Source organism: Balaenoptera musculus, chromosome 5, assembly GCF_009873245.2.
Source record: "Balaenoptera musculus isolate JJ_BM4_2016_0621 chromosome 5, mBalMus1.pri.v3, whole genome shotgun sequence".
In the NCBI taxonomy this organism is placed as follows: domain Eukaryota; kingdom Metazoa; phylum Chordata; class Mammalia; order Artiodactyla; family Balaenopteridae; genus Balaenoptera; species Balaenoptera musculus.
The window spans coordinates 40747266-40763694 of record NC_045789.1 but is presented as its reverse complement, the minus strand read 5'-3'; the positions used below and the strand labels follow the sequence as shown (position 1 = coordinate 40763694).

General features: G+C 42.7%; 1 protein-coding gene across 1 annotated transcript in view; it reads left to right on the top strand.

Moving 5' to 3' along the window:
- Positions 1 to 11642: 11642 nt before the first annotated feature.
- Positions 11643 to 16429, top strand: part of CDS1 (CDP-diacylglycerol synthase 1) — a 71722-nt gene continuing 66935 nt past the window's right edge. Inside the window, exon 1 of the mRNA XM_036853758.1 lies at positions 11643 to 12300. Within this exon, the coding sequence (XP_036709653.1) occupies positions 12184 to 12300 (117 nt within the window). The 5' untranslated portion in view covers positions 11643 to 12183. The remainder of the gene's footprint in view (positions 12301 to 16429) is intronic.

Below are 16429 nucleotides of genomic sequence, written 5' to 3'. Positions count from 1 at the left end.
CTGGTATGCAATAAGGATTAAATAATTGCACAGAAACTCTGGATTCTCAAATGCATCCTGTAGAGTAGTGTGTAGGAACTTGGATTTTTAGGGTCCTAGTAGTCTTGATTTGATTACCAGCTCTATGACTTCAGACAAATTATGTAAGCTTCCTAAGTCAGTTTCCTCATTAGTGAGAAGAGGTATAATAACAGTACTTCAATCATATAGTTATTGAGAATTTCAACTGAAATAATGCATGCTATTATTAAAAGCTCATAAATGTTAGCTACTGTTTTTGTTGAATCTTTTTCTTGTTTGGCTTCCATATTGTTGTAACATTCTGATTCTTACCTCTCCGTCCTTTCTTTGCTTGTTGTTGTCTTGGATTCTTTCCCTTTGCCCTGCCTCACTCAATCAACATTTTGCATGTATTCTTTGAGGGAGTCTTTCCAGTCTCTCTGCTCCAGCCCCCACCTATATGCTGTCAATTCTTAAGTCTTTTATCTTCAATCTTTTTTCCTCCACTTATACCACACTCATACACAATTTCTACTACCTCAATGTTTTACTTCAGAGTATTACTATCATCTCAAAATGTGCATGTCCAAAATAAAATTCTCGGTTCCCACCCACCACTAATTTCCATTGAGGTTAGGGAGGAAGTAGCAGCTTTTTCCAATTTCCCTGCTTTTGGCAAACACGACCGTTCTCTTGTCGTCCCCAATGTCAAGACCTTGTAGTCATCCTTGACACATCCATTCCTATCATCCTTCATATCCAGTCAATCACCAAAGCACTAAGCCACCGACCAAATACCAGGAAAAGAGAAGTAAAAATCCTTGAAAAACAAAAACAAAACTAACTTACAAAGACACATCTGATAGGAAAACAAAATTAGTTATTATTTAAAATTACCCTCCTGCTCCATACACACACTTCCAACCACCCTTCCCAGGAGGATGAATATTGGTTGGTAATTGGAGTATCTTTTGCTTGTCATCTTCAGGATAAAGGCTTTTGTATATTTGAAATAGTAGGAGTAGGAAGGACAACTGAGACAGCTGGGACAGAGCTAAATTGTACTGTATGAAAAGGAGGAGTGATGAGGGGGTCAAGAAGGTGATGATGGGGAGGTAGAGATGCTGCAAGGGAAGGCTAAGGAGACCACTTCAGCAGCTCGTAGCTGAAGATGAACCGCAGGAGAAAACAGAAGTAGTGCTGACAAACTCTTCCATTAAGAGTGGGACCTGGCTTGGGTCCCGGCTGTACCACTGTGATGGTTAATTTTATGTGTCAGCTTGACTGGGATAAGGAATGCCCAGACAGCTGGTAAAACATTATTTCTTGGTGTGTCTGTGAGAGTGTTTCCAGAAGAGATTAGCATTTGAATCTGTAGACCGAGTAAAGAAGATTGCCCTCACCAATGCGGGTAGCATCATTCAATCCTCTGAAGGCCTAATAGAAAAAAATAGTGGAGGACGAGTGAATTTGTTCTCTTGCTTGAGCTAGGGCATCCATCTTCTCCTACCCTTGGACATCCACACTCCTGGTTCTTGGGCCTTCAGACTCAGATGGGGATTTACACCATTGGCTTCCCTGGTTCTCAGGCCTTTGGGTTTGTACTGGAACTACAACACCCAGCTTCCCTAAGCTTCCAGCTTGCAGACAGCAAATAGACAGTAGGACTTCTCTATCAGACAAAATTCACTTACATTGCCTTGAACAAGAGCCATGTGCATGGTTATCAGTTTTCCACAGATTAATTTTCATCCCTACAGAGTTGTAAAATAGCCTCATTGGATCAAAGGCAATTGCTATAGACTCAATGTTTGTGTCCCCTCTCACCCCGCCCAAAAAATTCAAATACTGAACCCCTACCTCCAATGTGATGGTATTAGGAGGTGGGGTCTTTGGCAGGTAATTAGGATGAGATGAGGTCACAAGGGTGGAGTCTTTATGAATTGGATTAGTGACCTTATAAGAGTCATGTGAGAGCTGGTTTTCTCTCTCTGCTCTCTACTATGTGAGAATACAAGGAGAAGTCAGCAGTCTACAACATGAAAGAGGGCCCTCACAAGAACTCAACCATGCTGGCACCCTGATCTTGGACGTCCAGCCTCCAAAACTGCAAGAAGTAAACTTCTGTTGTTTACCAGTCACCTGGTCTATGGTATTTTTGTCATGGCGGCCTGACCTGACTAAGACAACAAAGGTGCATCCCTCTTTAGTATCAGATAATCCTCAGCAGGACTGCTAGGTAATGCCTAACGCCTACTGCAAGGACAGCCAGGGACCCTTTTGCTCATTTCTGAAGCTTTGTCAGTTTTTCCTGACATTGCTATATTGACAATTTTTATGGTGTTTTGAAACACTTATAAACCTCTTTTCTAGTATATGTCAATGATTGCATAGTTTTGAGTAATTTCTTTAATCTATATTTATGCAGAGTGATACTATTCATGCATTCTCTTGACTGGATTGCCAAATGACAAGGTTGTCTAAATTTGCTCTGCAAGTGAGGAAGGAACACTCCCAAACTCATTCTATGAGGCCACCATCACCCTGATACCAAAACCAGACAAAGATACTACAAAAAAAGAAAATTACAGACCAATATCACTGATGAATATAGATGCAAAAATCCTCAACAAAATACTAGCAAACAGAATCCAACAACACATAAAAAGGATCATACACCACGATCAAGTGGGATTTATCCTAGGGATGCAAGGATTCTTCAATATACGCAAATCAATCAATGTGATACACCATATTAACAAATTGAAGAATATAAACCATATGATCATCTCAATAGATGCAGAAAAAGCTTTTGACAAAATTCAACACCAATTTATGATAAAAACTCTCCAGAAAGTGGGCATAGAGGAAACCTACCTCAACATAATAAAGGCCGTATACGAAAAACCCACAGCAAACATCATTCTCAACGGTGAAAAACTGAAAGCATTTCCTCTAAGATCAGGAACGAGACAAGGATGTCCACTCTCACCACTATTATTCAACATAGTTTTGGAAGTCCTAGCCACGGCAGTCAGAGAAGAAAAAGAAATAAAAGGAATACAAATTGGAAAAGAAGAAGTAGAACTGTCACTGTTTGCAGATGACATGATACTATATATAGAGAATCCTAAAAATGCCACCAGGAAACTACTAGAGCTAATCAATGAATTTGGTAAAGTTGCAGGATACAAAATTAATGCACAGAAATCTCTTGCATTCCTATACACTAATGATGAAAAATCTGAACGAGAAATTATGGAAACACTCCCACTTACCATTGCAACAAAAAGAATAAAATACCTAGGAATAAACCTACCTAGGGAGACAAAAGACCTGTATGCAGAAAACTATAAGACACTGATGAAAGAAATTAAAGATGACACAGATGGAGAGATATACCATGTTCTTGGATTGGAAGAATCAATATTGTGAAAATGACTATACTACTCAAAGCAATCTACAGATTCAATGCAATCCCTATCAAATTACCAATGGCATTTTTTACGGAACTAGAACAAAAATTCTTAAAACTTGTATGGAGACAAAAAAGACCCTGAATAGCCAAAGCAGTCTTGAGGGAAAAAAACGGAGCTGGAGGAATCAGACTCCCTGACTTCAGACTATACTACAAAGCTACAGTAATCAAGACAATATGGTACTGGCACAAAAACAGAAACATAGATCAATGGAACAAGATAGAAAGCCCAGAGATAAACCCACGCACCTATGGTCAACTAACCTATGACAAAGGAGGCAAAGATATACAATGGAGAAAAGACAGTCTCTTCAATAATTGGTGCTGGGAAAACTGGACAGCTACATGTAAAAGAATGAAATTAGAACACTCGCTAACACCATACACAAAAATAAACTCAAAATGGATTCGAGACCTAAATGTAAGACCGGACACTATAAAACTCTTAGAGGAAAACATAGGAAGAACACTGTTTGACAAAAATCACAGCAAGATCTTCTTTTTTTTTTTTTTTTTTAAAGCAAGTTTTAGGTAGAAAGTTCTGTCTTTTTTTTTTTTTTAAACTTTGGGTTTATTTATTTATTTATTTATTTATTTATTTATGGCTGTGTTGGGTCTTCGTTTCTGTGCGAGGGCTTTCTCTAGTTGCGGCAAGTGGGGGCCACTCTTCATCGCGGTGCGCGGGCCTCTCACTGTCGCGGCCTCTCTTGTTGCGGAGCACAGGCTCCAGACGCGCAGGCTCAGTAATTGTGGCTCACGGGCCCAGTTGCTCCGTGGCATGTGGGATCTTCCCAGACCAGGGCTCGAACCCGTGTCCCCTGCATTGGCAGGCAGATTCTCAACCACTGCGCCACCAGGGAAGCCCGCAAGATCTTTTTTGATCCACCTCCTAGAGTAATGGAAATAAAAACAAAAATAAACAAATGGGACCTAATGAAACTTCAAAGCTTTTGCACAGCAAAGGAAACCATAAACAAAACGAAAAGACAACCCTCCGAATGGGAGAGAATATTTGCAAACGAATCAATGGACAAAGGATTAATCTCCAAAATATATAATCAGCTCAATATTAAAGAAACAAACAACCCAATCCAAAACTGGGCAGAAGACCTAAATAGACATTTCTCCAAAGAAGACATACAGATGGCCAAGAAGCACATGAAAAGATGCTCAACATCACTAATTATTAGAGAAATGCAAATCAAAACTACAATGAGGTATCACCTCACACCAGTTAGAATGGGCATCATCAGAAAATCTCCAAACAACAAATGCTGGAGAGGGTGTGGAGAAAAGGGAACCTTCTTGCACTGTTGGTGGGAATGTAAATTGATACAGCCACTATGGAGAACAATATGGAGGTTCCTTAAAAAACTAAAAATAGAATTACCATATGATCCAGCAATCCCACTACTGGGCATATACCCAGACAAAACCATAATTCAAGAAGACACATGCACCCCAATGTTCATTGCAGCATTATTTACAATAGCCAGGTCATGGAAGCAACCTAAATGCCCATCAACAGACTAATGGATAAAGAAGATGTGGTACATATATACAATGGAATATTACTCAGCCATAAAAAGGAACGAAATTGAGTCATTTGTTGAGACGTGGATGGATCTAGAGACTGTCATACAGAGTGAAATAAGTCAGAAAGAGAAAAACAAATATCGTATATTAACGCATGTATGTGGAACCTAGAAAAATGGTACAGATGAACCGGTTTGCAGGGCAGAAGCTGAGACACAGATGTAGAGAACAAACGTATGGACACCAAGGGGGTAAAACCGCGGTGGGGTGGGGATGGTGGTCTGCTGAATTGGGCGATTGGGATTGACATGTATACACTGATGTGTATAAAATTGATGACTGATTCAAAAAATAAATAAATAAATAAATAAATTTGCTCTGCAAGTACGCTAATTGAAAGGTTTGCCTTATAAAAATCTCAGTGTCCTTGCACTGGATTTTTAAATCAATAAAATGTTTTCATTGCACCACTAATTCCTCCTCAAACATACTGGAAATAACTTGGCAGAACCAGTTAGTAAGTCATTATGGCATTTGTTCCCTAAACACAGCAGTACAGTATTTACCGTCTGAGTGGTATGTTGCTGAAGCCAGGTTTGTTGAGAAAAAAACACACACTGCAGTATTAGGTCCTTCTTAAGCATATTAGGTTAACAACCCCTTCTGGTCCACCCAAAGATACTCTAATCGATTTCCTGCTTTAGGCTCTTCCCAACTGCCTGGGGGGCACAGTGAAGGCCACAGCCCCTTCCCACTCCCATACATCAACCCATACCGGTTAAATGCAGAAAATGCATCAGATACTAAATGATCAAGGCACAAATTATTGTTGTTAAGAGGATGGATGAGATTGATTTAATCTCCATAATAATTTAGGATATTAATATTAATTCGGGGAGCAAATCAATTAAATCTCTTAATATATGATAAATATATTTTTTCTAAATCAAACTGTGAGAAAAGAGGGGCAACAGACAATAGGCATTACTAGAAATACATTTAATTTTAAAAGCCTTTTGTAATATGCAGGAATAAAATAGATTCACTACTGAAAAAATCTTTTAAACATGCTTGCTGATATCTTCCAAACCAAATATTAGGCTTCATAAAGTCTAGCAAAATCTGTCTTTTGTTTTTGTTTTTGCTATGAGAATATAAAGACATGGGAAAGTTTTGTAGATTTTTTAAAACCATTATCATACATGGTTATATATTTAATAAATACACTTACTGAAAAAAAATACATATAATTGGGACGATCTGGAAAAATCCAAGATGTGTAATCTTCCTGACCAACAACAGTCAATCTTTAAAGTGCTGTGCTTCATTGACTCAATTAAACCATCATCTAAAAAACTCACCATTATTTTATGTACTGCTAAGAAAAATGAAATGGCCAATTAAAATATAAAACAATGTTTTCTTATTACTTATTATGCTTATCAACTGTAAGACACACTATGATTTCAGAGAGGTTAAAATGTAAATTAAAAAGGGTGTCTTAGAAGAGATATGGTATTTGATATGGCTTCAACAGACATGAATCGTACAGCTTTTATTTCTCTGATCAGTAAGGCTTTTTTCACAAAGAGATCTTATGGCTATTATTGCATCTTATAAGGAAATGAGTCCATTGTAAAAGTATAAGTATACAAGAGTTTGTAAAATAAAACAGAAGTGGGAAAGGTCAGCTATGGCAACGGTGGCACCCAGTGGCTGGTGCCCTCACAGTGATGGTGCAAGCTGTGGTGGTCTGTGCCAGTCGGTATAGCAATGTGGGTCCTAGTTGGCTGGTATGGGTATGGCTTTGACTATGGCCCTTGCTGCTGCTGGGCATCCTTTGTTTCTACCAGTTTTCTATGCTGGGTCCTCCAGCTTTCCAAAGAGTTCTGTGACCTTATTAACCTTTCAATAAATTCTTTGCCTAAGTCAGCCAGACTTGCATCTAAGAACCTTGACTGATGATACTTCTGGATTTCAGCCGTTTGTTGAACAGAGATAATTGATATAATTTGAAGCAAATCAGTGATTTAGCTCTTCTAAGGACAGTTACCAATCTCTTCCACTTCTCTAAATGACCATCTCCAAAAAAGATATAAATCCAGCCATATTCAACATTTAAAAAGTAGTTGAATCATGTAGTATCAAAAGCACACATACACCCATTCTTTTAAAATATAACTTACAAAGTTATAGAAGGAATAGGACTTCCCTGGTGGCGCAGTGGTTAAGAATCCACCTGCCAATGCAGGGGACACGGGTCCAAGCCCTGGCCAGGGAAGATCCCACATGGCGCAGAGCAACTAAGCCCAACTAAGCCCACAACTACTGAGCCTGTGCTCTAGAGCCCACAAGCCACAACTACTGAGCCTGCATGCCTAGAGACTGTGCTCTGCAACAAGAGAAGCCACTACAATGCGAAGCCCACACACTGCAACGAAGAGTAGCCCCTGCTCCCTGCAACTAGAGAAAGCCCGTGCACAGCAACGAAGACCCAATGCAGCCAAAAATAAATAAATTAATTAAAAAATAAGGAATATACTACCTATTTTACAAAGGAATTAAATCACCAAAATATAATTTGCTCAGATTTACTATGATTCAGTGGAGAAGCTAGAAATGGAAGGAATTCTGCAGTCATCATACATATGCAAACTACATGGTAGTAAATTGATTCTAGTTAATAATAGGAAATGCCAATTTCATTAATCTTACTACTGCTGAAGGATAAAGCAAAAATTAATTAATTTGATAGGCTGATGATTTCTTTGCAATTATTTGCCAAGTTGCCCTACCTCATTTCATAATTTCTATGCACCTTACCAAAGCAACGTCAGCATATCCCTTTTTCTTCAGAGTCTTCTGGGGTGTTGCAGCTTTAGTGAGTTTAGAAGTTGAATATTGCTCTACTTGAGACATGCAGCTTTTAATAATATATTGATAAATGGTAATAATAGGTAACACCTGTATAGTGCTTCACTAGGACCAAGCATTGTACTAAATACTTGATGTATATTAACCAATTCAATCTTCATAAGAATTCTGGGAGGAAAATAGTATCACCCTTATCCTCATTTTATACATGAGCACACTGAGGTACAGAGGGGTTAAGTTACCTGACTGGTGACGCGGGCCAGTAGGTGGCAGAGCTGGGACTTGAACTCAGGCAGGTTTGCTGATGAATTCCTGTGCTTAATTGTTATAACAAGTTGCCCTCTCTTAGAATTTACTTGTTTTTGCTACTACTTACTTGCAGTACATAGTGAACCTGGCAGAATTTAAAATACAAAAACCTAGGTTTCAATTCCAAATTTCCTTGGCAAACCTGGGTAGTTTACACGCTGAACCTCCTATTTTCCTCCTTGTTAAATAAGAATAATAATACTTGTCTTGCCTACTTCATAGGTTGTTGACTAGAATCAATAAAATCATGTGAAAATGCTTTTTAAAGTGTTACGTAAAGAGTTATTACTTAAACTTTGGGCACGTCAGTTAGGATGTACCTTCAGCTGTGTGTGATGAAATGTTCCATAAAGTTAATTGGGTCACAGCTAGAAGATGGCGGAGCTATGACTTGAAACCAGGGTCACCCGTATATAAAACCGTGCTTCCTACTATATCCCTGCACTTGCTCCTCTGATAGTCAGATGTAATTGATGGTACACTGTTGTTTTCCTGTGCAGTTTCATTGCAAATAAGAATGTAAACATAAATTGTCCTTCAATAATTTACCACAAAATGTTTCTCTGGTTGGCCTAAATCATAAATTTCTATCTCTGACTTACAGATGGAACTGATGGAGGGCAACAGAGGAAGATAGGTCAAGCAACAAAAACTATAATGCAGGTGTCCAAGCAACCAGAAACGCTTGGCTGAGGAAGATTTCTTCTTTCCCTGGCAGGCTGGGGACATTCCAGTTGAGCGCCTTTGAGCCTCTGATGTGGAAAGCAGTTCAAATCCCCACACAAGACGGGAATGTTTATCAGTCCGGGAACATTTTGAGGGTCCTCAGGGAAGAGGGTGATAAGGGGTCTCTCCATCTCATAAGCTTACTATTTCGGGCAAAGTCCCTCCATCTTTGGGCAAAAGCGGAGGTAAAAAGAAAAATCTAATAAAAATCATATAAATAGGACTCTCTCTTTCCTCTTTAGCAAACGCCTCGCTAAGAGTTATCAATCATTTCAATATCACTAAAGTAGAAAATCTATAAATCAACCAAGAAATGTTGGCCAAGTGTCTCCCGTGATTAGCCTATGCATGTGCTTTGAGTTTACATGATGCCCTTTAGCAGATTAAATTCTTATAAACCTAACAGGTGAGGCCTTAGAAACCATTACGTGCCAGATTTTGTGTCATCGAACATAAATGTAATAACGTTTGAGAACGTAAGCTCTCTGAATGAAGAAAAATGAAAGATAAAAATGAAAAAGAAAAGAAGAACGTTAAAAAAGTTTGAGACTATAGGGCTCAGTAAGGCCAGTTCTGGTTGACTATATCATAATATACCTTAAGTAAAATGCACCAGTCGTTATTATAACCCCCTTTTAATACATCTTAAAATCAATCTTTCTCCTTTTCACATAAAGTGAAAAACAAAGACATGTGAGTACCTTTCTAAGGCTAATATAGACCTTTTTAGTTAAAAAAAAATACAAATACTATATACCTTTCCCTGGTTATGCTATACCTCTGCCATTCATTCATTTCTTTGTTCACTTCTTCAACAAAAGTGTTGACTGTATGAGAGTGGGGGCCAGCCCTGTGGCAAGGGACTGGGCTGTGAAGATGAATAAACAGTGGTTCCTTCTGTCTGGGTTCAGTGTAATCACTCAACGAGTGGCAATAACTATAATGAAGGCAGAAAGAAATGACCATTTCCGCTGAAATACAGAGCTTAAAGAAGAGTGAGATAAAGTAGTAAACCACTCTAGTCTGGCAGTCTCTGCCCTGGTCCCACATTTCCTGGGTCAGGGAATACTATTTCTCCTGGCGTGCACTCCTGTCCTCTGTTGTTCCCTCCTGCCACTTTTCTCATTACCATTTTTTCTCCTGCAGCAAAGGGAGAAGAAAGTCAAAGGAGCTATTGGGTTTACTAGGGGAAGGGGAAAGAGGAAACCATTCAGGTGCAATGCTAGGTCCCCTTTTCTTGAGGCCTGGGAGAAAGGAAGGACTGGGTTCTGATAAAGGGAGGCTTTAGTTGCAGAATCATGTGTAAGCTGGAAGGGACCACAGAGGCCATCCTCCTTACTATCCACTTTATAGTTGGGGACATTGAGGCTTAATGACTTATCCAAGACCACACCCAGTTAGTGGCATTGGTGGAACTAGGACCCAGGTGGGAAACTCCACCACTGCCTTCAGCAGTCTCTTCAACCTTATGTTCCTGACCATCAGGCAGCGTTTCATCTCTGGTTCTCCAAAGAAATGAAGAACAATTGATTAAACTAGTCACCCCATAGTCTTCTGTTCCTTAAGGAAAACCACACCATGACTGTGACTCAAAGGACTTATTTTCATATCTTTTGTCATTTTTATTACTCTTTCCATAAGACTGATTTTGCTCTCTATCCCTTTGAAAATATGGCGACGTACTCTGAACTCAGAGCTTTAAAGATTTGTTTGATGAAGTAAAATAATGTCTTTGTGCTCTGCTTTTCAATGCATCCTACTTTGACTTTCTGTTTTTGCTTGTTATTCAATTTTCGGAACAACCTTACTTATTTTCAGGGTGTCAGTAATGACCTGAAGAAATTTCTCCTGTTGATTTATTTCTATAGGGGTGCTTTCCTGAACGTTGTCCTGTTTGTATGACGGCCTCTCTCCTCCCCCCGCCCCCCATTTGTCAGCTTGTCAGTAATGACCAGGTGGTACATACATGTCAAGAAAACTAATCACCTTCTAACAGGATTTGGAACAGAATTAATGCGGATCTTGTGCCCTTCCTGTTCCAACTTTAGCAGCCCAAGGTCCATGACTGCTTAGAGATTAGTTGGTTGGCAACTGCACCCCGTGGCACCTCAGGGTCCTGGTTCTCTCTTCAGGCCCTAGGCAGTGAATTTTGAGAGATTTCAATACTCGAGCTCCTTGGAGACAGAGTTTGGGTATGTGGTTGAAACTGGCCAACCCGGGACGCCCAGTGAGGCAAAGGCATCTCCTATTTTGCAAGCGATGCCACTGGGTCACAATGCCGCGAAGTCGTCGAGTTCCTCCTGCCAGACAAGTTTCTGCTTCTGGACGCCTCTAAACCTCCGACACTCCGCGGTGTATCAAGCTTCGGCGGGCGCGGAGCCGTTCGAAGGGGTAGTGCTGAGTGCTGTCAATATTGACCAGGCGTCTTCGAGTAGTTCTTTCAGCCCTCCCAGTTGCTCCGTGACGAGTCCACAAGTTCTCACGCCTCACTTCCAAGCAAGCTGCTCATCCCTTCTCCACCTCCCTGCTCCTCACCTTTGTTCCAGCCCGCACATTTTCTCAACGCTGCCACCTGTGTGCTCCCAGAGACCCGGGCGGAGCCTCGGTCCGGACCCATGACGTCACCCCTCCGCGATGGAGGCGGGGCTGTGGGAACCGCAGTGCAGCGCAGAGGGGCGGGGCGGGGTGGGGCTTGCGGCGCGTGACCTGGCTGCGGGAGGCAACAACCGGGAGAAAGGTGTAGGGGGGCCGGGACCTGCCGACTCCTGAGTCCGGGGGCGGGGCGGGGAGTGGCAGGGCCCTGGCGGCTGGCGCCCGGTGAAGCGCTAAAGCGGGTCACGCTTCCTCCTTCCCTCCCAGTCCTTTCTTCTCCTCCCACCTGGGCCTCTGCGTGGGGACGCGCACCTGGCAACCGGCGGCCACGCTCCGCCGCGCCCCCACCTTCTCCGCTCTGGCCGGGCGCCCCGAGCCTGCCCTGCACCCCGAGCCCGCCCCCGGCGCCCGCCCCTCGCCTCTCTGCCAGCCCCGCGCTCCCTGGGGGCGGCCTCGAGCGCTCGCTCGTTGATGCCGTTTTGGGGGTGACCCGGCGCGGCGGAGGCGGCGGCGGCGCCTCCACGGTGGGGGCGTGTTAGTGGCCGCGGCTTTGCGGGACGTCGGGTGTGTAGCTGCGGGGCGGCAGGGCGGCCAGCCGGCGACACCGCGTGTGCAGCTCGGGTTTCGGGACGCTGGAGGAGAGCGCCCCGGCCGCGCGGGAGCGGGACATGTGGGAGCTCAGGCAACGGGGAGGCTGCCCCGGCCCCGGGGGAGCGGTGGCGCCGCCACCCCGCGAGGGAGAGGCGGCCGGCGGCGACCACGAAACCGAGAGCACCAGTGACAAAGTAAGTAGAGGCGCGCACCCGCGCCCCGGCTGCGTCCTGGTTGGGGCCGGGACACCTGGGAGGGAGGGTGGGGCCCCACGGAATGTCAGATGAAGTTGCGGGCTGCGCCCCCCTTCCGGCCTGGCTTTGTTTCCTTCTTCCTCACGTGGGACTCGGACCCCAGCGATGGTGCGTTTCCCAGGATGACCTCGACCGCTGCCAGGGTAGCTGGATGATTCAACTTGACTCTAATTTAGTTTCTGCCCATTCGAGTCCCCCTCCCCGGGGTCTGCGGCCGACGCTAGAATCGGGATGGAGCCTGCCTCCCTAAGAGCTGCAGCTTTCTAGTAGCTGCCACCTCACACCTCTTCTCGGGAGAGGAACACAGTTAGTAAGGACTAAACTTAAGTCATGCACCTTCGCTTCTAACATGCCATTGGATCCTGACGCTGGAGGCTTGGCTTCTCGCGCTCCCCCATCAGCACTTTCGTTTCCTCTATCCTTTTTCAGTGTAATAGATTTTGGAGGTTTGAGAGGCTCCTACACGTGACCCAGTTGTGACCCTCCACAGCCGACAGTGCAGCAGTAGATTTCATTTTACCTGACACGTTAATTCATGAGGACTTTTAAAATTCCCATTTCTGTAGATTGCCTTTGCTTCACATTTAAGAATAAGTAGATGTAATGCCACTATTCTTTTCAAAGGTAGAAGAAAGTCAAAGTTCAGCTTATTTGGTAATAAGTTTAGGAAACTGGGCCAGGCAATAGATTGTTTTATAAAATCTTCTGTTTATAAAATTCCATTTTATCTTAGAAACTCAAAGCACTTAAGCTATTCCTAGAAGCATTCTTTTTTGGAAGCAGGTATTGCAGTTTGAATTACAGAAGTGAAGTAGATTGCTCAAGGTCAAGTCAGTGGCCTTTTGGAACTAGAAACTGTTCCCTGATTCCCTTTTTTTCTGGTTTGCACTGTTGCTGAGACTCACTCACAGTTCTGATTTGGGGAAGGTTCCACCTGGAACTTGATGTTGATGAACTTGAGGTAACCCCTTATAAAGCTCTGGCAGGAACATACCCGACAACATCATGAAATAATAAATTTAACAGTGATTTTAGGCATGAGACTTTGGAATCAATGGGAAGACAGATCCTTTTTTTCCCCCCCCTACCCTTGATAGGCAGGTGGAATAAAATGAGTCTGTGATAGAACATATGTATCAAGGAATTATACAAAGTGTAACAGTTTCTAGCTTCTGAAGGTTGATGTTACAAAGCTAAAAAGAGTGGGCAAAGAATAGTTTTTGTGAAGACTGCCTTGGAAACTAGACCAAAAATAGAATTAATTAGGTTGGGGTTTGTTTTGTTTTAGCACTGATATAGTTTAGAATCAAGGAAATACCAGCTTCCCCATGTTCACTTCCTTAACTGGAACAAGCTTTTAATAAGAAAAAAACATGTTCAAGGAAGCCATCCATAAAATAACTTTTGAATTAATTAGTTTCTTAACACCCTAATATATTTAAAATGGAAACTACTTCTCTGGTTTTATTTGACTCATTAGAACTGTTGTCTCTAGCTATCTGTGAGTGGGTTACCTCACTGCATATTTATTTATTTATTTATAAATGCCACACTATTGGTTTTCATTAATACATACCCAGCGGGATTTTGTTTTCTGAGAGTAGGTGTTGCCATGTGTAACCTGTTAAGATTTCTTAGACAAGGATGAGCATTTTCTAAACCATATCTAAAATATTGCATACTTTTAGAGTTTATTGCAAGGAACTTTTGACTTGGCAAGCTTTGTGTCACTGAACTCTATCCTCTGTATGTCCTTTCTTATCAGGGTGTATATTTGAATGCACCTGTATTTCCAGGTCAAGGGCCATTATAAAGTCAGTTTGCACATCGGAGGCTGGTTAATATTTGGTCCATTGAAATTCTTTTAAGTGCCTTCTCCATTCAAGTTGCAGTAAAGGCAAAACTCTTATGGAATTAATGAAAGAAGCGCAGGAAGTGTGTTATATTCTGCTGTTATGGTACACTCCCGTGCCATTTTGTAGTCTTTTTTATAACGGCGTTATTAACATGACCTTCTCATTGTTCAGGACCTGGAGACATAGTGAGAGAAAGTTCTGTGGTCCAGAGCATTAACACGTGAAAAGGTGCTTCTTACCTGCAGGGGAATGTTCCCAGTTGCTAAATGCTGCAGTAATACTTGAAAGATAACAAGACCACTTCTTCAAGGAACCCCCCAGGAGATATATATGAGATAGATTTAATGTAAGTCTGAACAAGGCTTATTGTTAGCAAAGAGGGCATAGCTGGATGCTATATGGAGATAACAGGAAAGGCTTTAAGAGGAGGTGAGGGTTTGAGCCTTGGAATTAAAAGATGCCTGGGGACTCACCAGGTGGACAAGTGTTAGGGAAGGGCATTCTAGGCAAAGGGCATGTGGAACTGTTTCATAAATCAGCATTCTAGGCACAGGGAACTGAGCTTCGTTTTATAATCCTGGAGCATAAACTGTATGTGTTTGTGAGGAGGGGTTGAGAGTTTCAGAGTCTTGTGAAGGAGGTTAGGCTTTCTTCCATGGACTCCTGGAAGCCACTGGAAAGTTTTTGCAGAGGCATTAGCCTATCATTCTAGCAGCACTCTGGAGAAAGTGTTGGGAGGCGGAGAGACCTGCCACAAAGAAACCAGATAGGAGTATATTGCAAATGCTATGTATATGAAATAATGAGGGCATGTACTAAGTCTAGTAGGAGCTGGGGAGTAGGGGTTGAGAGAGAGGAAGCGTATATTAGATAATGGTGATGGGACCTAGACAAGGGTGATCAGGGTAAGACTAATAAAAGAAGAGCCTGCTGGGAGACACATTTTGATGCACAACTTAAGAGACTTAAGAAAGAAGCAAAAATGATTGGGCAGTTTTGCAGGGTTTTTCAGGTTATGAGCGAGATGGGTGAGTTGGGTGGGGCAGGAATGGCATTCTCTAAAACAGAGAAGTGGTTCAAGGTGGTGTTGGGAACTGAAATGAACGGTCAGGTGTGGAGACTTTTGATTAGGATAGAGAGGGCAGAGAACTGAAGACAGAGCCTTGGGAGGTGCCCATGTTTAGAGTAAGGTTGGAGATGTAAGAAGGCGCCAAGATAATGAGGTCCTGGGAGCTAAAGGAGGAGGAATTGCTTAGAGGATATCATCACTAGTATTTAGAAATGAGGAAGGGGCAGAGAACGTGGAATTTAGCAAAAGATCTTTTAGTTTTTTATAATACTAATTCATCTAATTTCCCTCTCAATTTCTTTCTTTATTTTTATTTATGGCTGCATTGGGTCTTTGTCGCTGTGCATGGGTTTTCTCCAGTTGCGGCGAGCGGGGGCTATTCTTCATTGCGGTGCGCAAGCTTCTCATTGCGGTGGCTTCTCTTGTGGCGGAGCACGGGCTGTAGGTGCGCAGGGTTCAGTAGTTGCAGCATGCGGGCTCAGTAGTTGTGGTGCACGGGCTTAGTTGCTCCGTGGCATGTGGGGTCTTCCCGGAGCAGGGCTCAAACCCGTGTCCCCTGCATTGGCAGGCGGATTCTTAACCACTGTGCCACCAGGGAAGTCCCAGCAAAAGATCTTAAGAGAAGCCACGTTTTTAAAAAAAAATATTTTATTTATTTAATTAATTTAATTAATTTATTTATTTATTATTTATGGCTGTGCTGGGTCTTCGTTCCTGTGCGAGGGCTTTCTCTAGCTGCGGCAAGCGGGGGCCACTCTTCATCGCGGTGTGCGGGCCTCTCACTATCGCGGCCTCTCCTGTTGCGGAGCACAGGCTCCAGACGTGCAGGCTCAGTAGTCGTGGCTCACGGGCCCAGTCGCTCCGCGGCATGTGGGATCTTCCCAGACCAGGGCACGAACCCGTGTCTCCTGCATTGGCAGGCAGATTCCTAACCACTGCGCCACCAGGAAAGCCCGAGAAGCCACGTTTTAGGCCAAGGAATGTGAGACGTAAAATATTGGTAGTAATTGTAGGAAGTGCCGGTGGAAGGGAGTACAGGATAGCAGCTAGAGAAGACTTGGAGGATCAAGTGAAAATTTCCTTTTTCAAAGAAGGGAAGATAGATATTTATATAAAGAAGTCAGTGGACTTCTGGTGGTGCAGT